The sequence below is a fragment of the Mycena indigotica genome (genome assembly GCF_014461135.1).
Source record: "Mycena indigotica strain 171206Taipei chromosome Unknown Mind.scaff0003, whole genome shotgun sequence".
NCBI classification, from domain to species: domain Eukaryota; kingdom Fungi; phylum Basidiomycota; class Agaricomycetes; order Agaricales; family Mycenaceae; genus Mycena; species Mycena indigotica.
In genome coordinates, this window is record NW_023503002.1 from 4,951,811 (window position 1) to 4,978,628 (window position 26,818).

The following is a 26,818-nucleotide window of genomic DNA, read 5'->3' on the forward strand; positions in this document are numbered from 1 at the left end:
AGGGCCATGGACCGGAATATAGAAGAATGGCTTGAGGCCCAAGCACTCGAGAACGGTCAACACAAGACTTATATTCCACCAGCACCCATACAAACACTAACCGAGACGCTGCAAAAATGGACGCAAGCATATCGCTGGGGCGGGCCAAATCGTCTACATCCAGTCCTCGTCTCCCCCTTCCTCCAGCACCTCTTACTCGTACCACCCGTTGACCCGAAATATGCTGACCCGTTTTGGGAGGCGAGAGATGGGTGCGCGTCACGGGCAACTCACTTTACGAGGGTGACTTGGCGTTTGTGGAACGCTACTATCCCGACCCCGACTTTGCAGATCGATATGCATACGTCGTACCTCGGATCGCGCTCACACGGAAAGACGGGCAGAGAAAGCGACCTCTTCCCCGTTTATTTGACCGATTCTTGGTCATGGATCGACTGAGGGTGAAGTTCGAGGTCCGCAACCTCGTCTGCTATTACGGGCGCAGGGAGTTTGGTATTGCATCGGCCTATGGGGGATTAGAACGCATCCGACTGAAAGATACCCCATACCTGACGAATACGGGCGCAACGCAATGCGATCCCGACGGAGGCGGAATTAGACCTTTTTCGACTATCGCCTGCAACAGAGCTAGCCATACCTTTTAACGGTTATACTCTGGCGCTTCACGAGGGCGATAGAGTTGTGGTTGTTCCCGGCAAGATAATCCCATAACAGGTATAATCGTGCGGCTCGCCTCTCTTACATTCGCGGGCCAAGTAATTCCCAGCGCCTTGGTACTGCCCGACTACGACGGAACTACTTGGCTTGATCCCCAGTCTCCGCAACTCCAGCAGGGAGTGGCCTACCCGCTCTCCCGTTTACGACTTCATCTGCTCGCTACGAACGACGAGTTCACGTTGGGGACAGGGTCAAAATCGTCAGCGGAAACTACATGGCTGGCTACAGTGGCCGTGTCTGTGAAGTTCGGGACGACAGTGTTACATTGGCGATGTTGTCGAAGGACGAGAAGTTGAAAGAGAAGAAGTCGAAGGAGCCTGCGCATGAGGCGAAGAACACAGAAGGCGAGCCCAATCTTGAAGATGAGACGGCCAAACCCAAAGACGAGGAACTTGACCCCACTGTCGGTGTTGACGTCCCCATACGCCATATAATGCTCGACTTTCAGCTGGCGGACGTTGTTCGAGTCATTCGAGGACCGCACAAAGGCATGGTCGGTTTCATTGTCGAAGTTCATCGTGGAGGATGGATTGGCTTCCAGCCGGTATATATCCGACTCCGTTTTGCGAGACTTCTGCTAACATATTGTAGGGCCAGTTCCATGATGGCCTGTTCTCAACGCCCGACCCAGCTCAACCAACGGGGATATATTACGCCCCCAACCCAGAGTTTCCTGAGCTAGACGAGCTCAAGCTTGAGCTGGAACAAGTCCTTCACGCTGACAGCGAGAAGAAGACGGGCATCTTCAACAGTCGGCGTCGACTTGATGCCTTTCGATCGACAGGCCTTCGTATACCAACCAACTTCATCGAATTCGAGCATTGGAAAGACACACCAATGCAGCTTCAAACGCAGGACCACGAATACTGGTTAACAGTCAAGAAAAACCAAAAATTTATCCGACAAGCCACCCGTGATTCTGAAGACTGGACACAGTGGATGGAGGTTATGGTGACAGGGAAGGAGTATTGCAAAGGCAGGTATGGGACAATCCAAAACCGTCGTTGGCTCAAGACACGCCCGATCCCACTCTTCGAAGGACTCCCGACTACAACGACTTGGTCTTCGAGGTTGGTTTAGATGCCAGCGCTCAAGTCATCTCGGTACCCTATCACCATCTCGTCGAGCGATATTCCAAAAAGGACTTGTACACCGCCTACTGTTTGTACGGCCAGCAAGCGGCCTTGAAATTCCAACGACGGCCGCTTGTGCCTCCTCCTCCTCGCATTCCTACGCCTCCGCCGGAAGAGCCACTATTTGATCTCGCTCCAGAGGCAGACGGCTTCCTCGCTCGTTATGGACCCCCACCACAGATCGACGAGTGTGATGGCGGGTGGCTTCTTCATGAGCAGATGGTGCAAAAGCGGATTGATGTGGTCGTAGGCGTCGAAGAAGGACTTCATCGACATCAAGAAGAAGTACTCGAAGCTGCGTAAGCTCATCAATGACCCTCAACTTGCGCAGGCGGACCAGACCGGCTATCTCTGGCCGTTGGTCACTCCCCTGTCCTTGGATGAGATCAAGAAAAAGATCTACTACGTCAACGTCCACCGTCCCCCGACCTACAAAAAGGTCAAAATGCCAATTCAGGCATTGCGGCCGTGTCGAATTTTGCCTTCCGGCCTCTCTATCAGCCAGGCTCGGCATCGAGTACTCATCATTGGCCCCGACACTATGGGCTCCTCTTATCGCATTGGACACTATGGCGAGGTCGTGCCGAATGAGACAGAGTATCCTGACCGCGTGGTCAAGGTGCGATTTTTGCCGCAAGCGACCGGACCATACGGAGACGAGGTGCCGCGGGAGGGCACATATCACTTGGTTGCCTTATGCCGATCGATGAATGTGGATATAGACGACACTGTTAGAGCCACCGTATTTTTTTAGAGACTGTAGCGTAATTGTAACATACACCCAGTTTATTTGTAGCATATCCAGAGCCCCAAAATAAACATAGATAGCACGATAAGGCAAAAGTGAGAGACGATGAGATAAGACTAAGATAACGATACGATGAGATACGATGAGATAAGACTAAGATAACGATAAGATGAGATCAGACAATGATAACTAGTTTTGTGGGAGGTCCCGCATAGCGGCATTGTAGGCACAGAAAAGGCCAGTGACAGGCAATGCGAAGAAGGCCAGCAAGGCGTCACCGTGGTCCGGTGTGCCGACGGCGGCCTCCAAGGCCTCGTGGGCGGCATCGCTCTCGTCAAGCCGAGTGCCATAGGCCAAAGCCGCCAAAAAGGCCTTCATGTAAGGCTCATCACGACGACCCTTGACTGGAAAAAATTAACAAGAGGTTAGTGTATAACAGCGACGCCGCACCCTCAAGCACCTCGTTGCTGTAGACGATCTTCAAATGGTCGCGATAGTCAACCACTAGAATATTCCTTAGTCAAAGGAGCGATGGCGGGGAGGCACGTACGAAATTGAGCCGGGATTGGGTGCAGCAGGAAATAAGCATTAGTGATGGCCTCGTCCTTGTCCTCGCGGTACCCGAGAAGAGTGGAAGGCAAATAGCTCTCGTTGAGCTTCGGGTCACAGGTACGGGTGCCGAGTGATTTGCGGGGGCTCGTGCGAGTCGCAGTGCGGGTGGCGGGCATGATGGCGGAGCGATGGGTCGAGTGTAAGTGGTATCGTTGCTGAGCTCAGGAGACCATTTTATAGCACAACCGCGTTGAAACAGACAATGCAGCAAACGGGGCGCGCTTTGATGCAGCAACTCTCGGCTCGGCGTGCTTTGTCGGCATGCCCAGCGGATCGGTGGCATCATGATCAACAACGGGCTAAAAGCGGCTCGCACGTGACTAGCTCACCCTTCCTTCAGTCGTACCACTATCATGCCAAACCCTCGTATTTCGCGCAAGAACCTCGCTCTTCACCGCAACGGTCAACTGGCTGTTTCCTCTTTCCAGCCACTGCCCACTATCAATCGTATGAACACGAAACCTATCAAAAGCAGTGGTACAATCTTCGTAACCGGCAAACAAACCTCCGCTTTCTTTCCAGGTCGAGCTCCGCGCCAATCTCCCACGAAGAAGTTACCCAAACGTGATGTTCCAGCAGCTGAAGGCGATTTTACACCGGTGGAATACCATATCCCTGGTGCGGGCTCGCGCAAGCGAGCCGCGCAGTATGATAACTGGATGAAGATGCTTCCCGACCTCGTTCCTCCCTACCTGCAACTCATGGTGGACACGGACTCGCTCAAAAGAGTTGGGGACATCCACCCTGGACGTGCCACTTGCGCTTGTATCAAACGTCGGCTTCAAATCACTGTTATTCGATGGATCTCGATCGAAGATATCGAACTCCAGAGCTGTCCTCATTGCGACGCCTTCCGAGCCCCAATTCTCCTGCTGCAGGGCGGACTCTTTCCCTGCAGTCCTTGCAATCCAACTCTCGCGGTCGAAATACCTTTACTCCAGTTCTTTATCGAGCTCGGGCTCAACGTGGCGCCGAATAATACGGCATTCTGCAAAACGCTAGAGAATGTTCTGGCCGAATGGGGGTATAAGATGGCGTCTGGGGTGAGTTTTCTACATTCTATTTGATCTAGTAGCTCATTCGCATGTCTATTAGGAGCGCCTCCGTATCCGATTTGGGAATACGACTCAATGGTTCACCCAATTGCGGCTCCTCGTTGACAAACGAGTCAACGATGCCTTGGAACCGGCTCGGACCGCTGCCCGGAACCGTTATGCCGATGACACCGTCGATCATCCGAACGAGGAAGCTGTCATTACCCCGCATCAAGAAGGTGTCATTACCCCGCATCAAGAAGATGTCATTACCCCGGACGCCGATCAGGGTCAAAACCGGACCGGGACCGGTACCCGCCTGCCGGTGGCCTCCAGTGCGAAGGCTGCTGGCAAGAAGCGACGTCGCGAGCAGGACCAAGACATGGCTCCCCCCTCCTAATCCCTATTCTGACCCGCCGCATCGGACTCGTCCCAGTGATTATCTCATAAAGCGCTGCCCTGCGTGTTTCAATGGCCTGAAGCACGACGCAACTCAGACATTCGACGTTGCTGTCTGCCTGGATGGCAATTTCACACAAAAGCGTTACCGTAGCTCCGGTGCTATGGACCCGCCACGCCAGCATCCTGACACCATCTTCATACCTCGTGATCGCGCGAAGGCTATGGAGGAATATGTGGATGGCGTTCGGGCTACTCCCAATGCCACCAAAAGACCAAGGCTTGACGGAGAGCTGGAGGATGATGGATACGAAGACGGCCTCAAGGTGCCAACTTCAGGACTTAACGCCTGCGAAAAGCGTCTTTCAAGGCTGCCGATGAAGCGCGCGAGAAAGCGAGCACGCGCTTCTTTGCGGAAACTGGTCTCATGGGGCTTGTTTGTCGCCATGATATCCCTTTATTTATCGTCAACATGGACAGCGCGGGCGAAAAACAATACTATGCCATCTTGCTCCTTGAAGCCTTCATGCAGCATCTGCCTCTCAACGTAATAGTGGGCGTGTTATACGATATCGCGTGCCAACTGGAGCGTTCCTGCAAGAAATTCGGCTTTCTGCTCCGTTACTGGGACCGTCTTGTCTTCGCCATATCGGTCTTTCACGCCTTCGCCCATATCTGGTCATGTCAACTGATTTATCACCCGCAAAAATGCATCGGGTTCGGGGGAACTAACGGAGAGGGCAGCGAACGCGTATGGTTCAAACTGTTCAAACTGAGCCATCTCATTTCCAACCTTCGCGTCTGTGGGGTGCGTTCATTCTCGCTTGTTGCTGTCAGCGAATCTGATATCTTCAGTATCATCAAAGAGTATTAACTCTGGATCGTCAATTGGAGCACGATTCAAAGGAAGTGATGTACACCATCGCTCAGTGGGTAAGGCGGCGAACGAACCTCTTCGAAAGCAAGTTGAGAGAGGCTGAACAAGTCCTCTCGGCCAGCAACATGACCGAGCAAGAGATACAAGGACACTGGGAAACCCAAATCGCTTACCAAACGCGACCGTTAGCCAGTATGTTGTCCATCTATGGCTTCCCCGTCTACGAGACTTACTTGCCATCTCTAGAACGTTCAAAAACAGCCGCCGACACTGCAATCAAGAATGTTATTGTTGCAGAACGAACGATGGCTCTACTCGATAAACAAAGCACTGCTAAACTGGCAAAGCTGCGGCGTCTCGAGTTGCCACTCGCTCAACGCCAGACGCTGCAAGAGGAGATCGAGGATCTCCAAGACAGCTTGAAGAAAGAAACAGCCAAGCGCGACAAACTATTACGCCAGCTTGGGGCTTCCGAGATGGTGGCACTGGCCAGCATGCAGCATCGCGAGTATTATACTCACAAGTTTTCGCTCACCACCTTACGCGATCGCCTCCTTCATCGGATAACATCGAAAAAGATGGAACATGATCAACTTGAGCGATCCGTGCGTCGTTCAACAAGTAGTTCGTGAACTCCACTATCAACCAGTTGTATTTGAATCTAACACAACTTTCAGCTCATAAGAAGAATGAACATGCGTCTGCCGCGATCAAAAAACGTGAACCGACCATAAAACGGCTGGTGAAGCAGTACAACGAGGAAGTTGGGCACATCGAGAAGCTTATTGCGAAGAAAAAGGTCCCCAGCAAAACAGTCGCCCCCAGCGCATCGAGGAGGACCACATCTTCGACCTGGACATTGACGATGCCATCTGGATTGATGTCGGCCTCACAGAAAACGACGGCGTTGACGTTCCTCGGGCGCTAATCGACGCTGACTTGCGAGGCTTAATTCGCCTGCTTCTGCAGAAGCAACGAGCAAAAGAAGAGTTACATCGCCTCAGACGGGAACATGGGCATCTTCGGATTCACCTAGCGACTGAATGGGAGGCTTTAGAGTCCACAATCGCTGAAACTAGCGATCCCGCTCTTCTCTACCAGCTGGAGCATCAACGTCGCGACCTGCTCGACCTTCACGTCATGTGGAAGGACTCCTTAGACGCGCTTCTCCCGCCTGACGGACTTCCAGCTTGGGGGCCATCTGCGATGGAATTGACGATGGCGCGAGTATCACGCGCTGTACCTCTCTGGAGGACTGAAGAGGATGAGTCGGATGTTTGCAGCGATGATGGCGCTCCCGAGGAAGCTGAGGACCCAGCGCTTATAGCAGTACTTAGTGTTCTTGAGCGGGCTGAAGTGGAAGGTGACGATGACGATGTGTTTCTTTAGATTTCACATTTTGTATCTACCGATGTATTCATCTACTGTTTGAGGAAGGATTTAGCACGCGTGAAGGCTGCTGAACGGATTGCGCACCTAGCTTAACGCACCAACGCGCGGTGGGCGGAAGAGGGACTGGGTCGGGGAGGAGGCGGGGAGGATGTCCCGAATAGGAAGGTGCAAATTGGAGAGAGGGAGAGGTGACGATTTCCCACGGTAACGGTCACAGAGGTCGAGCCCCGCTGGGGGGGAGGGATTCGGCCGACTCGGCCGATCAGGTGCGTGATCCGACTCGGGTATGCCCGTGGGCCGAGCCGGGAAGCACGTGGGCGTGCCCGCAGACCCTGGAGGCAAACGCGCGGGTTATACCCACTGATGGTGGGCTTAACCAAGTGCATGACCTGAAAATACCTGGCTGATGGGTCTGCCCAGCCTATTTAGGAAGGTTTGCGCGGGTATGACCACCCCAATTGGGCGCATCCACGTGCACTGATGGGCCTACCCGGACGCGTCTTTGTGCGACGCGTGTGGGTCAGCCCACAACCGCCCCGGGCTGGCCCATGTCCTTTTTGGGAAAGACCTCGGGTATATCCAAGCCGAGTGATGGCCTTGCCCAAACCAGGCCTGATGAAGCCCCTTGGGTTGACCCAAATCACGTTCCGCGAGCGCGTCCGGGTATACCCAGCAACCATGGGGACGACCCAAGTTGAACATGCCGGCCGGCAGAGTCATATACCGGCCGGCATCATCGGCCATGTCAGATATAACGGTGATATGTTGATTTCAGCACAGTAATAGCCAGACGACCTATGTAGCATGAGTATATATAGATAATACATATTATAGGAACGTTCTAGCAGCAAGCTTAAGGAGCATGGGCGGAAGGCCAAACCAGCAGAGCACAATATGCTTATTTTGTAGCAGGGGTGGAAGGGCGTCAAGTGACGATCAAAGCACCGACCTATAATTGTTCCGTGGCCCAGTCGGCTTCCCTCTTACCTCCCTTTCACCGGTTCAATTCCAGCACCTGTCTTTTTTTTTCCAGTACAAGTCTTGCCCCCCACCCCCTCTGGTTCAACTCTCGGAAGGGTCATTTTTTTGCCCACCACCACCTTTTCTTTTATCTATAGCCTATATAGGTACCCAATTGTCTAGATACTTTCCATACAGCCACGCCAGCTGAAAAAAATATAATCCAAGCACCTGCCCCCTACCTGAACTATGAAATGTATTTTCCCATCACCCAAGTACCATAATATATTACTTGGAACATGTCTAAGTGTCCCAGCATTTTTTATATATTTTCTAGGCTGCTATATAGGCTGTAATAAATTAAATACAAATACCCACACCCATGGGTCAACCCACACCAAAAAGGGCTAATGTGATGTGACAGACCATGGGCAAGCCCACAATCTGGGTAGACCCATACCCAGTGGAGTAACCCCATGGGAGGACCCCCTCATAGGCTTGGGGAGAGGGGGGGTTCTTTAACCCTAACAGAGATCAGGGGGGGGTAGCCTGAGGTGTGCACTACTATATACTAGTGACCGGAGTAATGATAGAGTGACTGCATAGCGACGAACAACGCATGGGAGAAGTCAGGTGTCGCTAATGGACCCTAGGTGAGTGTCGAGTAGCCCTCGAAGCTCCGGAGAGGCAGGTTTGGGACCATGATGCCAAGGGAAGAGCCCAGGCATCCTTAGAAGGCCCAGGAAGGGCTTCGGGGGGTCCAGACTGCCTCTGGGCGTCTCCGCTTGTGACCGTGACCGTGACAACCGGAATCGGAATCGGAATCGGAATCGATTCCGGGTGTGTGACCGTGACGTGACGGCCGGAAACGGAGAGGGGGGGCATGGAGCGGAGAGGGAAGGAGTCGGTCTAGCCCAAGGGCCGGGGAGTGTCGGAAAGGACCAATAGGAATGGCGGCCAGCCATGACCACTGGAGGGTAGCGACAGGAGGGTCACTCGGAGACGTCCCCGGACGTCTCCAGAGAGGTGGAGGTGTGAGGGCATGCAGCCTGGGGCGCTGCAGTAGGCACGAGCCTTAACGGCAGTAGGCCTCACCCAAAGGAAGACCCGATGACGGGGGCCGTGGTGGCGGAGTGGGGGGCGGAGCCATGGCGGGGCTCAGCCATCCGAACGTAAGCCCGAACGCTGACATAGGTTGGGGACACCCAAGAGGTCCAACGGGTAGAGGTTGCAGGGAGACCTTGATGAGCGACAGCCCAGAGAGGCTATAAGGCCATAGGCTCAAGGTCTCAGAGGAAAGTGGTGCGGCCACATCCGGAGAGGTCTCCGATGGCATTAGTGATCCTTGATGGTGACTCCGGAGAGACTCCCAGAAAGGGGTGGCCATGGGAGTTGGAGGTTGGGGACCACTGGATGCGGGATGTGGTGGGAGAAGTGGAGGAGGAGCGTCAGGGTGCAGGAATACAGAGACTCGGGTGGAGACACGGAGACGCGAGTGGAGACGCGGAGACGTGAGCGGAGACGCGGCGCTTGATGGGATCAAGTGACGGCATCAGGGTTTCCCCTGACAGTGGTGGACCACCTGGTGGAGGTGGTGGTGCCGGAGTCCCTCGAGCTGGCTCTCCGGGCCGTGATCTTCAACGTGCTATGATTGGCGCTCTCCAAAATTTCCAACATTTCCTCACCAACTTTCCTCAGCGCAACAATGCTGCGCCCCGTTCAAACTGGAGTCTTCTCCGGGCACCGGACACGTTCAACGGTTCTGAGCCTGCGAAGCTCGTGCCTTTCCTCACCCAGTGCTATATGTACTTTGCCGAGCGTGAGCAAGATTTCTCTACTGATGATGAGAAGATCATTTACATCACCTCATATCTGTGCGGAAACGCCTAACCTGTAGGCCATGAATCAGGGCCAGGCTATTGCGACTCCATCTTGGGACGGCAACTTTCCTTTGTTCATCAAGGAACTCCAGGACAACTTTGGTCCTCAGGACCCGGTTGGCGACGCGGAGGACAAAATCCGGAATGTGACAATGAAGTCCGGTGATAAGATCACCACTTACATTATCCAATTCGACACCCTCGCTCTCATCACCAATTGGGGTGATGCTGCTCTCCGACATACCTTCTATTCCGGTCTTCCTAAACCTATCAAGGACGATATGATGCACTACGTCTACGCTAATATGCTGGACGGAGTCAAGCAAACTGCCCGTCTCATCGATGGCAAGTATTGGAAGCATGAAGCGGAGAAGCAGAGGGAGTGGGAGTTAAGAGATTCTCATGGTGGTGGATCTGGTTCTGGTTCGGGCTCTGGCCATTCCGGTGGCCATTCCGGTGGCTCGAATTCTGGGTCTGGGGGTTCTAAAAAGGACTCCTCTTCGAAAAAATCGTCTGGCTCTTCTGGCTCCTCTGGCAACAACTCCGGAAACGGAAACTTCTCCGGTGGTAATTCGAATTCTGGCAACAAGGGCTCCAACAGCTCTCAGCAACAGGCTTCCTCGTCGTCTTCCAACAATAACGACAAGACAAAGACAGCCAAAGCGCATGCTTCCCTTCTTGGTCCTGATGGGAAGTTGAAGCCAGAAATACGCGAGTTCAGAATCAAGAACAAGCTTTGCCTTTTCTGTGGCAAGTCTGGGCATATGGCCAACGAATGTCGAAAGAAGAAGGCTATGTTGGACACACGTGCTACTACCATCACTCCGGTGGTTGCGTCTCCGGCGGTCGCCACTCCGGTCGACAACACTGAGTCAAAAAAATAGTCAGCAACTCGGTCCCTCTTGCAGCTGAACCGAGTCGCGTTGACTCCAGGTTGCTACCGGAGGTATGTCTCAACGCGTCCGCTCTTTCTCACGCCTTGTTTTTCGATCTTCACGTTTCCACTCTCGTCCCGTCTCTGGGGGTCCCGGACTCGATCCTGTCAGGAATAGAGTCTGGTTCAACCCCAACTCTTTCCGTCGTACAACGTATAGCGGCGGGATTCAACTCCCGCTTGAGGACTCTTATCGACTCTGAATCATCTCATTGTTTTATATCTGCCTCTATCTGTAAAATGAAGAATCTTTTGCCCTATGCTGTTTCGCCTGTCAAGCTACGGTACCTCAACAGCTCCTCATCAACCATCAACCAACAAATCCGTCTCCTCATCCGCTTTCTGTCTGGCAAAGTCCACCTTGTGGAATTCTATGTTACCCATCTGGACTCTCCTTGCGAAATGGCTCTTGGATATAGTTGGCTCAACCGCTTTAATCCGTTGATTAACTGGTCTGAAGCCACCGTCTCTTTCCGTTCCAACACGTCTAGGGAGTCTTTGTCGACAAAACTGGCTACTATCACGCCTGCTCCTGTTGCGATCAGCTCATCTACGAGCGAGGACATTCCAGAATCGGAATCGATTCCGCCCTCTCCGGTTGCTCCTATATCGCCCCCTTCGCCAACAAATCTTGGTCCTGTATTGGACGATCCGTCTCCGGTTGACCCTCCGTCTCCGGCCATTACTCTCACGCGCAAGACTCCTCTTGTCGCGCCCCAAATCTCCCTTGTTTCTGCTGCGGCTTATCGCTGTGTTATTGCGGATAAAGATACGTATCAGTACACTCTTCGTGCAGTCCCTTCTGACAAAGCCTTTGCTCGAGCAGCTCAAGCCGAGCCTGAGGTTAATCGTCTCCCACCCGAGTATCAAGACTATGCCGATGTGTTCTTGGAAACGGAAGCCCGCAACCTTCCGCCCCATCGCGAGTTTGATCTCAAGATCGAGACCGTTGATGGTGAAGAACCACCCATTGGACACGTCTATTCTCTGTCTCAGAACGAGCTGGAAGCTCTCCGCAAGTTCATCGACGAGAATCTCCGCTCCAGGTTCATTTATCCTTCGCGCTCTAGTCATGGCGCGCCTATTCTCTTCGCTAAGAAGAAAGAGGGCAGCCTTTGCCTTTGTGTTGACTATCGCGGACTCAATCGCATCACGAAGAAGGACCGCTACCCGCTTCTGCTGATCTCGGACCTGCTTGACGCACCGGGAAAGGCACGTATCTATACAAAACTCGAGCTGCGCCATGCCTATCATCTTCTCCGCATCACACCCGGAGACGAACCAGAAACGGCATTCCGCACTCGCTATGGCTCTTACGAGTTCAGGGTTGTACCTGAAGGTCTTACCAATGCTCCTGCTGCGTTTCAAAGATTTCTCAATAGTCTTTTCGCCGACTTACTGGATGTTACAGTTATCGTCTATCTTGACGACATCCTAGTCTATTCAGACAACAAGTCAAAGCATGTTGAGCATATCTGGGCTACATCCTCTCCCCCTGACGGCTTTTGCATGTCTCCGGAGAAGGTCTCTGCAATCACGGACTGGCCTACGCCTAGGAGAGTTAAGGATATTCAATCCTTCCTCGGGTTCTGTAACTTCTATCGACGTTTTATCTTCAACTACTCCGACATCACGATTCCGCTCACTCGTCTCACTCGTGCCAACGTCCGCTGGAACTGGTCCACTGAGTGTCAAGAGGCTTTCGACTACCTCAAGAAAGCCTTTGTCGAGGCTCCGATCCTTCACTACTGGGTACCAGACCACTAAATCACCCTAGAAACGGACGCCTCCGACTATGCTATCGCCGCTATCCTTTCCGTCTCCGGCGATGATGGTGAAATCCATCCTGTGGCTTTCCGGAGTCGCTCTCTGGGGCCATCAGAGCTCAACTATGACACACACAATAAGGAATTGCTCGCTATCTTCGATGCGTTTACTCACTGGCGTCTGATTCTGGTCGATGTGGTCACTGATCACAAGAACCTTGAGTATTTCTCTACTACCAAGGTTCTAACTCGGCGCCAGGTCCGCTGGTCCGAGTATCTTTGTCGTTTCAACATGACAATCCGATTCCGCCCAGGTAACCTTGGGGGTAAGCCTGATGCGTTAACTAGACGATGGGACGTCTACCCAAAAGAGGGGGATAAGTCCTATGGAAAATTGAATCCGCAAAATTTTCGCCCTATTGTCACGTCTGAACAACTCAACGCCTCTCTCCGCACTACCTTCCTTGAAGAACCTGTGCTTCGTGCCTCCGTCATTCTGGATGTCAAGAAACTTCACGACGACATCCGCGCTCATATCAATGACGATCCCGCTGCCGTCTCCGGCCTTGCTGCCGCGAAATCTGGCAATTCCTCGCGCTGGAAACTTGATGACACTGGTCTCTTACGCTATGATGATCGAATCTGGGTACCACTTGTCTCCGGTACGTCTCCGGAGTTGTGACTTACTGTACTCCGACACCATCACGACCATATCCTCTCTGGTCACTTTGGCCAAAATCGTACTCTCGCTCTTGTCCGACGCGAATACACTTGGCCAGAACTCAGAACCTTCGTCAAGGACTACTGTGCATCTTGTATTACATGCAAGCGCAACAAGAAGCCAAGGCATCAACCTTATGGTCTGCTAAAGCCTCTCCCCGTTCCTCTCCGTCCTTGGGATTATATCTCTATGGACTTCATTGAGCAGCTCCCCACATCCGGTGAATTCGATACCATTCTAGTCATCGTTGATCGTGCCTCAAAACAGGTCATTTTGATTCCGTGCGACACTCATATTTCGTCTCCGGAGCTCGCTCGACTTTTCCTCATTCACGTCTTCTCGAAACATGGAGTCCCATCCCATGTCACTTCTGACCGCAGAAAGGAATTCGTGTCCTCTTTCTTCCGTTCCCTTGGAGAACTACTCAACATGGAACTCCACTACACTTCGGGTTATCATCCTTCTGCTGATGGGCAAACAGAGCGCATGAACCAAACTGTTGAGCAATATATTCGCATCTATTGTTCTTACCAACAGGATGATTGGCACGAGTTACTGCCGATCGCAGAGTTCGCACTCAATAATGCTCCTAACGCTTCTACTGGCATATCACCCTTCTTCGCGAACAAAGGCTACGATCCCTCTATTATGATTCATCCAGAGTGTGATGTGGCTAATGTTTATGCTAAGGACTATGTCGTCAATCTCCAGGAGCTGCACGAGTTCCTCAAGGAACAGATCAAGTACGCTCAGGAGCAATACAAAGAGACTGCGGACCGGAAACACATTCCGGATCCGTCTCCGTCTATAGGTGACGAAGTCTTTATCTTGACCACCTGTGTAGCCTAATACCCACTGTGTACTATCTAGTCCACCCCAGCGGGGTGTCGCAGATAAGCCATGCTGCTCTCAGCATTGCCATAGAACTGAATCAACCTTGGAAAGGGAACTGAATAAATCTGAGCAGTTCTTAGGTTTTCACCATTTCTCGCACCAAGTCCACATGACTGGCTATTATCACCTCACTCATAGTATGAATAATGTTGAATAGACTGGGTATTTCCTAGTAGCATTGTATATAGTTTAGCTTATTAGTATATGTATAGCTATCACATAAGTGTATTCTGATATGAATAATAATGAATAGTAATGAATAATTCAAACCCTCTAGAGACTTGGGTTGAACTCAGCACCTGGGTTACATGTGTGTCATGATGTGTGACAAATTTCCCCAAAAGGAAATTTTCACTATCTGGCTGTACAATCATCAGAGAATGTCACAGATCGTCACAAAATCAAAGTTGTGTATTTTGGCTATACAAACAACTTTCATTAAGTGACCTATAGTCGCAACTGAATAATTGTATTACTAGAATTGGCCAATTATTAGCTGATCTACACCTGAGTAATATATCAGCAAGTGGATAACTTATATAGGTGATTAAAGTACTACCAAGGGTACCTAAATGATAAGATCAATATCCAGGACAATAAAATGTTATTTGCATAGCTATATTATGCTATGATGATTCATCACCTACATTGACACTGCAATATCTCCTCCAATCCTGCATCAAGTGAGTTGATTTTTGTACTGGTAATACACGTAGAAAATGAGCAGTCAAGGAGATCTCTAGGACCTTCAACTTAACCAATCAATTCCTAATTTTGTGTGGTGTGTTCGGGGTTCGAGCCGCAGGAAACGACTAACAAATCCAGATACTCCTTATTGATCTCAGTTGAATTTGGGATGTTGTGTTAACTGTGTTTGACTGTTTTCACTTTGATGAACAGAAGAGCAGTGTTGAAGAGATATGAGATTTGAGAGGAGCAGTATGGCTCAACTCTCTCTTAACCTTAACCTTAACCTTGACTTGAACCTTAACCTTGAACCTTAACCTTGAATCTTAACCTTAACCTTGTCCTTGAATCCTTGTCCTTAAATCTGACGTTGATATCTAAACTTCAACAAATCAACTGATGTGACAATGGTGACTGTCACAATCAATCGGTCTGCTGGGGATCTGATCCCTAGTTTTGATTGCCTCATATGGAAATTACAGGCCTCCTTATATACTACTTTCTACCTGATTATGTAATATGTGATGATGTGACATGATCCGCTGATCAACTTCTAGAATATTCTAGTCCTGGCTTCTGGAATGTTCTAATATAGGCCTTGGTTCGGAGTTGCCAAATATGGACATGTTACCACTGGTTCGGTGCAGGACCTAGACCAGTTCTATGTCTAGAATAGTCCAGAACTGTGTAGACTTGTGTTTTGGTTCACTTTCTCAATAGATGTAAAGGTTGTAGCAATTCTGCTGGTAATTATATGTATATGGCATAGTTGTTGTGCTTTAAATGAATTTATAGGGCCCCTTCCAGGTATTTCACAAGTGGTCATGTTGACCGCTCATTATCTCCCCTTTTCATTAATATTGACCGTCCTCGGTCATCTAGCACACAATATTTTGACTACATTTTTCATCACTTCCAGCTACATTTTTCACTGGGTATTTGGTTTAAGCCATATACATATGTAACACCAGACCTTCACTTTAAAATAGTGTTGCTGTCCCTTTCTGAGCTCCAGTCCCATCTAGACTCTTTGTCCTATTGAGATTTACCAGGGTCTATTTTGGTAATCTGCCATGTGTTTGGTCTTTTATTTTCTCTGTATGTTCCCATAATGTTCTGAACATCTATCCATAATTTTGTCTTGAATTTTCAGCTTATTTTCCGATTTAAGTTGAACTTTCAGCTGTTTATCCGGGCTTAATCTGTCCGGTCGTTTATCAGACCCGGTCCGATCTAATCTCGGCGGCGATCTGCATTGCCGATTCCCCGGTCCGAGGGCTTCTGACAGTTTTCCGATCACCAGGCTGTGCTCCGTGCTTCTCTGTTCTTGACCACCACCTCGCGCCTTCGAGGTCCCCATTTCTTGCATCTGCGGGCCTCGTGTGCTCGTCGGGGGGCGCTTCCGCTGGCGTCCTCGGTCTTCTGGTTGCCTGCTGGTCTGTATTTCCGCGGCTGGCCGGCTCTAGTCGGGCGACGCGTCATCGCTCGACGCGCGCGCTCCTGCGCGTTCTTCAACGTTCTGTCGGCGCTTTCTTGGCCTAGCGAGCCTCAAATCACGCTGGGGTTGCTGGATGATGGGGTAGAAGGACTTGGGGAGGGCGGAGCAGCGAGTCTCGATGGTTTGGTGGTCGTTTGGAGACCAGGTCAAGGTGTGTTTCCTACCGGTTGGGACCCTGTCCTACGAGCCTCGTGTTGCTCGCTCACCGCTTCGATAGATCTTCCTCTGTTTCCCTGGCCTCTGCGGGCCTTCATTCTCCCGACGCTTCTTGCGGTCGGCGCGCTTCTCGACGCCAACGTGTTGCTCGGTGACGCGCGCGCTTTGCCGCGGTTTCCGACTTCCTGCGGCCGACAATCTCCTCAAAACCAACGTTTGGTCGATGACGCGCGCGCTTTGTCGCGGTTTTCTACCTCCGCACTGGCTGTTCCTCCCGATTCGACCGTGCAATGTTTGGGGCGGCTGGGAGTTTGAAAAGGGGGGGGCAGGAGCTCGGTGGCGGGATACACGTGGCTTGCACCATCTCGGTGAGCCCTGGCGGTTCGAAAATACTTCCCCATCCCCATCCTTCCTCTTCCTCTCGGATGCTAGCCGTTTTCGGCGGTATTCGTTCGCTTCCACCTTCTCGTTCGAGCAGCGCCAAAACCCAGCCAACTGCTGCATGCTAGCCGTTTTACAGCAGCAGTAGCAGTTGCGTGTCGTTGCCCGGCTCCCGATATGCGTGCTTGTTGCCGCGCACCGCAGACGGCGGTCGGGTTGGCACGAGGCCATTATCGGCGTCCTCGTTCGTGCCTGGTCTGTACCCTACATCCGGATTAATGCTATCGTTCTTCTCTTCTCTCCGCCCGCTTCTCTCGTGCCTTGAGGCGCGAAAATTCCCTTCTTGGGGCGCGTGGTGATGTGTCAGCCTCGCGGTAGGTCTTCCCTCCCCTTTTTAGAACCTCCGAACTGTCCCCAGTTCCGTGGACAGTGACTCGGAAAATGACTTGGGCAAGTCCAGGGTCTTGGCTGGCCATATAAAAGCCAGGCCGTTTGCTGGGTAGTCCCATCGACTCGTCGACCTGCCCAGCTTACCTTCGCTCTCCAGTCTTCTCTCTCAGCCATTATGTCTTCCAACCTCAAAATCCAAGCTCTCTCCTCGCCTTCTGCGGAAGTGTGGAACCCTTCGACTCGCCGCATGCCTGTGGTCGTTCGTAAACGGCTTGTGGCCTCGTCGAAGTTCAACGCGGACCCGGTCTTCAAGGATACCGCGGCTCGTGATTCTCACTTCGACAGTGAGCGCTGGAAATGGGTTCGTGTTTTTCCCTTTCCCAGGTCTTCCTTGTTTTCTGAATAATCTTAGAACCAGCACTTCAGCTACGCCCATCACATCGCTGATGATCCCATGCTGTTGCAGGGCTTCCGCGATGTGTTTGTCAACAACATGGACTTCGTCTCGCACAACAATCCTGACGCGGACACCTTGGCGCTGCGCCGCCTCAATACCGAGATCAACATGCGACTCGACCAGCGCAACGCGGCTGGTGCGGCTGGCCGGTCTGGCCGTGTAGCCAAATCAGTTGCGGCTGCGTTGAACACTCAGTCTCGCCAAAATCAACATCCAAAGTATGGGAAGAGTACTCCCAACCGTCGTGGCCGTCCCCTGCAGGTTCGAATTCCTTCTATCATCTTTTTATGCCTTGCTGACTATTCTCCACAGATCGCCAAAGGTCCTGGACGTTCTCGCGCTCCTCGCGTGTTGAGCGAGGCCATTGTCATCAGTTCTGATGACGAGGACTCTGTTCATTCGCCTGCTTGTGCTGGGGCCTCGCCTCCACCTCCGCCTCCGCCTTCGAATTCCAGCTCCGTCCCCGATTCTGCCTCAAACCACGGTGAGGTTGTTGAGATGGAGGTGGACCAAGCAGCTGACACGGTATGTTTTTAGCCTTTATTGCCTTTCTTTTGACGATCTTCTCGTCACTCCTGATGGCGGTTCTTCACCGTTGCTGGCTATGGATTGACCTGTTGCAGGCCTCGGCTGCGCGCGCCAATTCGCCTTCGCCGTCCCATAGCGCTGGGACTTCTTCTGATGACGCATCGGACTCTGGTGCGTAGATTTATTCTAGTAACTTTGTTGATTGCTGATAATACCGTGCAGCTGCGGTGAGTGGTTCAATTGATGCTGAGGTCTCGGCGCTTATCGGGCGGCTTAGCCTGACACCCAGCCCCTTGGTATGTACTTTTTCTTGCTTCTAAACAGCTCATATTTATTGGTTTCTAGGTCCTGCCGCTGAGCGAACTGCAGCCGCACCCGGGGCAGCCCAACTCGGTGCTGTTCTCTCCGACACCGCTAGTGCGGCACTCTCGTTGGTCCGGCCGGCCGGCGCGGCCACTCCCGAGAGCATCATCACCAACGTCCTACGTTCTGTACAACCTGCGCCAGGTGTGTCACTTTTTCTATATGTTCTTATGCTTCACTGATAGTATTGCAGCGAGCCGCTCCCCAGGTCAAATTCAACTTGATATCGCAGAAATGCGGATCAAGCTTGAAGAAGTCGACCATGAGCTCGATCAACAGCTCATCAACCCTGGCGCCAACTGCCGTACCCCCCGCCAGAGCCTTCGCGATCAGCGGCAGTTCGTCCGGGCGCGGCTCGAGGCTGCCAAGACTGAACTTCGCGGTTGCACGCGGTGAGATCAGCCGAGCGCGCAAGCATGCTGATGAGACCCCCAACACCGTGTGTCTTTTCTTATTTGTTCCAATGTTGGTTTTTACTGATCCCTGGTGTGTTTAGAAGGCCAAGACCATGTGAATTCTGCGCTGATGTTCCCCACTCTAGAGGGGTTTGCTGCTGAACTCAAGAATAGTTCAAATAATGTACTATCATCCATGTCTGCCTTATCTACTTGTTTCTCTTTTTACGACCACTTTACGATTTCTTTTTGTGTTTGGGTTCATTCCATAGTATTCAGTTGAAGTAGGCAGTTTAGGTATCACAAGCATTTGTACTTTTCTGCTTTGCAATTTAGACAACTTCTGCTGTATTTCTGGACTATAATCGGTCCATTTGATCTGCTGATCCCATTGATCAAATTTGATTGATCTGGTGATCTGGTCTTGCCTGATTGATCATGGCTAAGTGTGCCTTTTGACTATAACTTGTCCTGCCTAGGTCTATGAATCTAACTCCAACTCAGACTCAGATTCTGTTGCTGACTCTTCATTGTCAGTAATAGGATGAATTGTTGAGTTGGGGAATTGCAAGTCTTTCCCTTGATATTTTTCGATTTCAGTATGATCTTCATCTTCCTCTATGAGTTGTTGGAGTCTTTCTTGAGACACATCAATCATTTCCTGAACTCTTTTTCCAATTGACAATTTCTGCCTCTGGGCATATGGAATGACTCTGAATCTGGCTACCTTGCCATGGAAGAGCGCACCATTGAGTTCTGATATGACATAGGAACCACCTTTGCTTCTGGCAATAATTACCATAGGTCCATTCCATCTATTTTTATTTCGGCTGCTGAGTGAACCCTCTGCTACCATGTCCCTGACTAAGACTAGGTCTCCTGGTTGAAACACATAGTCTTTAATGACATGTTTATATTTCTCAGCATAGTTTTCAACATCTTTCTGTTTCCATTGTGCAACTCTTTTCCTCATTTCCTGTATATGGTATGTATGTTTGGCCAATGCTTGTGCTCTGTAACCAACCAACTCTTCAGTGGTTAGCATCCTATCTGGATATTCAACTAGCCAAGTAGCTTCTTCTAGGTCAAGAGGCACTACTGGATGTGCTCCACACACAGCAAAGTAAGGTGAGCAACCAAGCCCTCTTCTGATTGTGATCCTGTCTGACCATAATACTTGGGGTAGGAACCAAAACCATTTCTTCAAGTCACCTCCAGTGGCTTTACTGATTGATTGCCTGATGTCCCAGTGGCCTCTCTCAACTATACCATTTGCTTGAGAGTTATATGCAGATATACGGATTCCAACAATTCCATACTTGGATTTGAGCCACTCAATGGCTGCTATAAAAGGAGTCCCATTATCTGATATCAACCAAGCTGGACAGCCCCAACGGCAGATTATCTCTTCAAGAAGAAAGCGACCAATTGATTCCGCATTTTGTTTACGTAATGCACGTCCTTCAAGATATCTTGATAGTGCACACCTTGCATCTACAATGTAAGAGCATCCATTTGACTTTTCACTCATGTGCATGACATCTGTATGTATTTTCTGGAACAGACTTGGAGTTGCAGTGATGACTGGTGGACTACGAATCAATGCCTGTTTACGGACTTGACATTCGTGACATGTTTTGATGTACCATTTCACATCACTTTCCATATCTGGCCACCAAAATCGTAATTCAATTAGCGATTTTGTAGCAAATACTCCTTTATGACCTAGTGAGTCATGTGCTGCTCGCATCATATACATTCGGTGTTGCTTTTCAACAACTAATTTATGCATTGAATTGTCTCCCCGCAGGTAAATCTTTCCGCTTATACTCCGGAAAAACCGTTTACTGAATTTCATAAATCTTTTATATTTCAGATTTTCTTTTTCACCAATTGAATTTGGTCTTTGTAATGGATTTTCTAACCATTTCTTGACCTGATCAATTTTCTGATCCTGCAGTTTGGAACCTTCATTTCTATGAGTTTCATCATATGGTTCTTGTTTTATCTCATTATTACGTAACTCCAAATCAGGCAATAGTTTGCTCTCTGATTTTGAGTATACATATGCAGGCATCTCCAATCCTTCTGATTGGTATACTGATTGAACATAATGCAATCTGATATTTTCCTGTTCTCTGGCCATGTCACATTCAGAGTTGAATGCAGTTATATCCTCAGCAGCTCCTTTTAGTGTTTGAACATAACCTCCACGTTCATCAATATCATCTTTGAAGTTCTCGAACTCTAGTGGCTGTTGGGAGAAATAATCCCAGTCAGGATGATCTTCTGGTGGTTTACTGTCTTCAATTTCCTCTTCATCTGGGAACCATTCTTCATCTCCTGGTTGTGATTCCCTTCTGGACAAACCATCTGGAGGGAAGTTGGCACCTCTGACATGTTTCAATTTGAAGTGGAACATTAATATTTGTTCAATCCAACGATTGATTGTAGCATTTGGCCCCATTCCTGGGTTGTTCAACATACCCTTAATATACAATGCATCAGTTTCCACAACCAGACGCCTACATCCTAGTAGCCAATACTGCATAGCTTCTAATGCTCTTTTCAGACCATAGAGCTCCCTCTTTGGTTGAGAGAATCTGGCTTCCCTTCTATTCAAGGTTATGGATGCAAATTTTGCATAATACTTTATTTTTGGATCTACTGGGTCTAACTGGTATATCTGTATGCCAATTGCCATCCATGATGTGTCCACAGCTAACACAATATCTGAGTCCCAGTTGTAATTTAGAGGTTTGAGACATGGTGCAATAGCTATTGCTTGTTTCAACCTATCCATGGCTTGTTGCTGTTCTAGACCCCATTCAAATGTTTCATCATTCCTTGTTAATTTTTGAATTGGTCTAGCCAGAGTGCCATAATCTTTTATGAACATTCTCATGACTCCAATTGTTCCTAGAAATTTCCGGACGTCTGATACATCTTTAAGTGGTCCCCATCTCAGGATAACTCCCACTCTGTCTGTATCAGGTTTCCTTCCTTCAAATGAACAAAGGTGACCAACAACATGAAACTCTTCAACACAGATTATTGACTTAGCACCTGATAGGGTTCCTCCACAGTACTTGATTCTCTGGATAATTCTATTTATATTTTCAAAATGTTCCCAGACAAATCTTCTTATTCCTGGATTTTCAGGGTGTGTTTCATAAGTTCCATCTTTCAATTGATATCTTGTTCCTGGTCCTCTGACAGGAATATCATCAATGTATGGAATTGTTATATGAGGAATCTCATCTTGGAGAATAAAAGTAACATCATCATGAAATATTGGAACTGAGTTGGTCCAACCTTGTGGTAGTTTCACAAGCCTTAATGCACCAAAGGGTGTTTGAAATGTAGTAAAGTCTCTTGAGCTTTCTGCAATATCTCTGTGATCATACCCAGAGTATAAGTCAAGACATCCTCCACAAGCTCTTCCTGCAAAATGATTTGCTAGTTCTTCTGTGGCTGGTGGAATACCAGAATGTGCAATTGTTACTGCATTCAATGGTTCCAGAGCATGAACTAAACGGATGCTTTTGCCATCTTTCTTGACAACGCCAAAGAATTTGCTTCTATATGCTGCATTTGATGGTTCATATACCCCTGCATCAATTTTCTTTTTGATAACTTTCATGAATTCCTCCAATTGTCCTCTTGGTATAGGAATGTTCTTCTCTACCCAGGTTTCATGTTCTATGACTGGAAATTCTACTGGTGGGAAGAAGTCATGTCTGAAGCTTCCCCTTTCTTCATCATTCCAGGCAAAACCATCATTTTGGTTACTCATAAGATGATGGAGGACTTTATACTCCTCTGGTTGTAGGAATTTATCTCCATGTAATTTTTCTACAATTTCCTTCCTTTCCTGAGTATACCTACCTGTGGGTTTGAATTCTGGAGGATTGTGGTTTAATTTTGGCATATCCTTCAGAGGGTCACCAATAATTTCCCTTTTTATCCTATACTTATCAGGCAGCTCAGTATAAACTGGTCTAACTTTAAGTCCCACAGGTTTATATTTCTTCCCTGCAAACACTGATTCAGAGGGATATTTTTCAGCTTCAGCATATGCATCCTCATTTTGATCTGTGATCATGTCTATAGACTGACAACAAGCACACCTCACATCTGTGTCAAGAACATGTGCTGCCTTAATTTTCTGTGAATCATTTTGAACAGTACTCCAAGTGAATACTTCAAGTGTTTTCCCATTCTCTGGTTTGGAGGTGGTTACTCCTGAATGGAAATCATGAAACAAGACAGTAGCAGTTTTATCTTGTTGTATTGCTTGGCAATCCAAGGATGCACTGATGTATGCCTCTCTAACTTCTGTTGGAGTAAATTTATTTTTCCTGGGCCTGAATATTCCTGTGATTTTGCTGCCATTTTCTTGGTCATATTCTATTTGAATTGCCAACTCTTCTCCTTCTTGATTATTCAAAAATTCATTGAAGATTGGTGAAAACCCTGATTTGACTCAGCAGTCCTTTGATATGGTGATGGATCACTTTCATCTGGTACTGACTCAACTGTGGCTTTTGGTGTTTTACTTGACTTGGTATCTTTAACCCTGTCATAGGTTTGTACAAACCAAGTCTTGCCAGTATTTGGGTCAGTCAGAGTCAATGTTTGTCCATTCTCTGAATTATTTATTTGACTTCTAGTCAGTGTATCAAATGGCCTTCCAAGGAGTATCTTGTATGCAGGTTTTCTGATCACATGAACTTGCAAGTATACAGTCATTTCTCCCCATTTAAATGGAACATTTTTGGCCATTCCAACTGATAGTTCCATGTCTCCATTGGCACTTTCCATATATATTCTGATCTTTGGATCCCATTCTAGTTTCAGTCTTTCTGCAATTTCCAAAGACATAGAAACAATTTGTGAACCAGAGTCAAGTAGACCTTCTACTTTCTCTTTATTGTTCACTAATGGGAATGTTACACGCAAAGGAGCTGAGTCCCTAGCAACATAAACTTGTCTGGGTTTTTCATCCCTTTTCAAGTTGTCCAAATATTCTAAATATGGGTCTTTTGCAATTATTGATCCAACAGGAATGTCAGAATCGATGGAACTTGTGATAAATACACCATGAACTGAAGGTAATTCATCCATATTGAGTGCGTCATCTGTCAATTCTGATCTTTCTATGTCAGGAAAAGGCAGTGAAATTTCTTTCACTTCCTGAATAGGCTCTGGGTTTTGTATCTCAGTTTTGTATCTAACTTTGGTGAGTTTTCTTCTTTCACCCTCTCTCAATTCTTGAGAAATTCCAAGCAGGTCACCCAACTTGATTGAAATTTCTGTATTATGAATCTGATCCATAACATCTTCAGTAAGTCCCTCTCGTTCAATTGGTGCACGAATCTTGTATAACTTTTCTCCAGATCCAGGCTCCAATTGTTTAAATGGGAATTCCTCCTTGGATACTGCCGGAGTTCGGGCCACAGTATTCAGAGGTTTCACTGATTTATATGGAAGTTCTATGAGAGATGGTGCTTTTGGAATTTCCTCCACTGTCTCTGATATTCTTACACCCTTCTTTTTGGAAGTTAATGGAACATATTCTTCAACATTTTTGAAAGGTTCTGGCTTCTTGCCTGATTTATCCCTCCAGTTTGATGACCAGTCAGATTCTGTCTTTCTCTCCGGAGGCTTATTTGACTTGTTTGCCTCCATCCTTGAGTTTTTCAAAAATCCTGACTATTATCAGAGGATGAATTTCTGCCACTTCTTGTAACAGCAAACTGTTCTTGAATTTGATTCACCCCATTTTGATTCATCATCAGAGACATAAAGGCACGCAGAACTTCCTCTGGATTATTGGCCTGCATAAAGGTGGGTTGAACCACCTGATTAGATGCTTGAACAGGTGTTGAAACCTTGTTCATAGCTTTCTCATATTGATTCATTTTGACCTGCATAGTATGTATCTCATCTCTAAGAAGATCAGTCTCAGATACTTGATCTGGGTCCAACATTTCTTCTTCAACTTGGACAAAATTGCTCTTCCGGCCCATTTTTCTAGCCCAATACTTTTCAACTTTGTGCCCAAGGGGTTCTTGACCAAAAGGTAACATAGTTCCATCTCCCATACGTTGTTTTCCATTCTCAACCTTTAACCAGCCTTTTTGAATATGAACATTCTTCAAAGTGCACTCTCTGGAGAAATGGTCAGAGTCACCACAATAGTAGCATATACTACTGTTATATGTGGGAGACTTTTGTCCTGATGAGCGATTTTGTCTATTCATATTTTCCATATGTGGATTGATATGAGGTGGTGGATCTCTTTGAACAGATTTCATATTTTCTTCCATCATCTTGAGCATTTCCTCATGATTGCTTTGTATCTGTTTCTTCAACATGTCAGTAGCATCCCTTGAAATGGCAAGTTCCTGTTCAATTGCTCCAATTCGCTGATCAGTCTGTTCAGTGACCTTTGCAAGTGAAAATGTGGATGTTGTCCGCATATTATTATACACTGTTTGATTATTCACTGCTCCAAAAGTTGGATCCATTTGACCATTTGCAGCAAGCTTCTCTGCCAATTTGACAAGTTCTTGCAGTCTTATTGGATCTTCCTTCCTAGGATCAGCTTGTTGAGTAGTTCCAGCAATACTACCAGTTGTAGTAGCTTGGAATTCTCCTTTCAATAAGTTCCTAGTGGAGATTGTCATACGTAAATTTAAAGCAAATGTTGCTTCCAGCGTATTTAAATAGCGTTGACATGCTTCCTTGTTGAGCAGGATAGCTGGAGCAGTCATCAACTTATCTGCCAAACTCAAAAACTCAAGCCCAAATCTTCTCAGTTTACCCTCTTCAGTAACTGAGATTCCTTGATTCTTGGCACAAAGTTTTTCTAACTCTGATAATTTTCCAAGTCTGACTTCTTCCAGTTCAGGATAACATGATTTGACTTCTTTGACAAATGCATCATAGTCCTGTGCTGTATCCTTGTAAGTTGGCAGGCTTTTCCAAATATCACGTTTCTTAAGTGGCAGATAGCTTGTTAACAACTCTTTCTGTTCATCCACAGGAATATTCCCTTTGGTGATGATTCTATTGATTTGATCAATATATTCTTGTAAATCATCAGGATCTTCAGTTGTGAACTTGGGTGCACTTTGGTCCCAAGGTTGTGGAACTTTGAAAGATGCTACAGACATTCTTGGTCTTCTGGTTCTTACTCTGGGTAAGGGTGTTCTGGGTAAAGGTGGTGGTGGTGGTGGAGGTGGTGGTGGTGGAAAACTTGGCAAGGGTATTGATCCTAAAAGAATAGGTGATTGTGATTCCGACTTAGGTTGCTGCTTTACTGATGGTGTCACAGGTGGTACTAAATCTGGAAAAGGAATAGGTTCAAGTCCTTGGAAGTTTGGAAGTTCTGGTGCAGAATATGATCTTTGAACTCTTGGGATCTTAGGTGAGCCTTGAGAAGATTCACTCTTTGTATCTGCCAAGTAGTCTAGATCTGGTTCTGGCTCAGTGTCTCCACCAAACAAATCTGGATTACTGATTTGTGTTTGTGGTGTTTCAGGAGGGCGTCTTTCAGATGAGGATTTTGCAGATAGCACTGAAATAACTTCAGCCCAAGCAGAAGCTCTTTCTTCTGTTTGAACTCTAGTTTGTTCTCTAGCAGTATCAGCAGGTGTTGAGGCCTTGCTTTTGCCTTTGTTCCTGTTCCTGGGACGCTTGCGGTGAGGGGTGATGGAAAGGGGTTCAACTAGGTCAGTATTCTTGGACCTCCTAGTTGTTCGGGGTGTGGATGGCTCGCCTAAGTTCGACCAAGCCGTGTTGACAGGTTACTTCTGAGTTAGCACCCAGAAGTATGTGAAAACAACAAGTTTTGACAACAATGAAACTGATTCAATTTAGATATCTGAA

The 26,818-nt window shown here is 48.4% G+C and overlaps 2 protein-coding genes across 2 annotated transcripts; both read left to right on the plus strand.

The window, feature by feature from the left end:
* Positions 1–3,563: 3,563 nt before the first annotated feature.
* On the plus strand, positions 3,564–4,644 carry MIND_00395900 (CxC2 domain-containing protein; the record flags this gene model as incomplete). Its single annotated transcript, XM_037360787.1, has 2 exons — positions 3,564–4,253; positions 4,306–4,644. The coding sequence occupies 2 exons, from the start codon at positions 3,564–3,566 to the stop codon at positions 4,642–4,644; spliced, it is 1,029 nt and encodes a 342-aa protein (XP_037223672.1).
* Positions 4,645–16,072: 11,428 nt separating this feature from the next.
* MIND_00396000 (uncharacterized protein) lies at positions 16,073–16,937 on the plus strand (the record flags this gene model as incomplete). Its single annotated transcript, XM_037360788.1, has 2 exons — positions 16,073–16,403; positions 16,470–16,937. Exons 1-2 carry the CDS (start codon positions 16,371–16,373, stop codon positions 16,935–16,937), a joined length of 501 nt encoding a protein of 166 aa, XP_037223673.1. The 5' UTR covers positions 16,073–16,370.
* Positions 16,938–26,818: the final 9,881 nt, after the last annotated feature.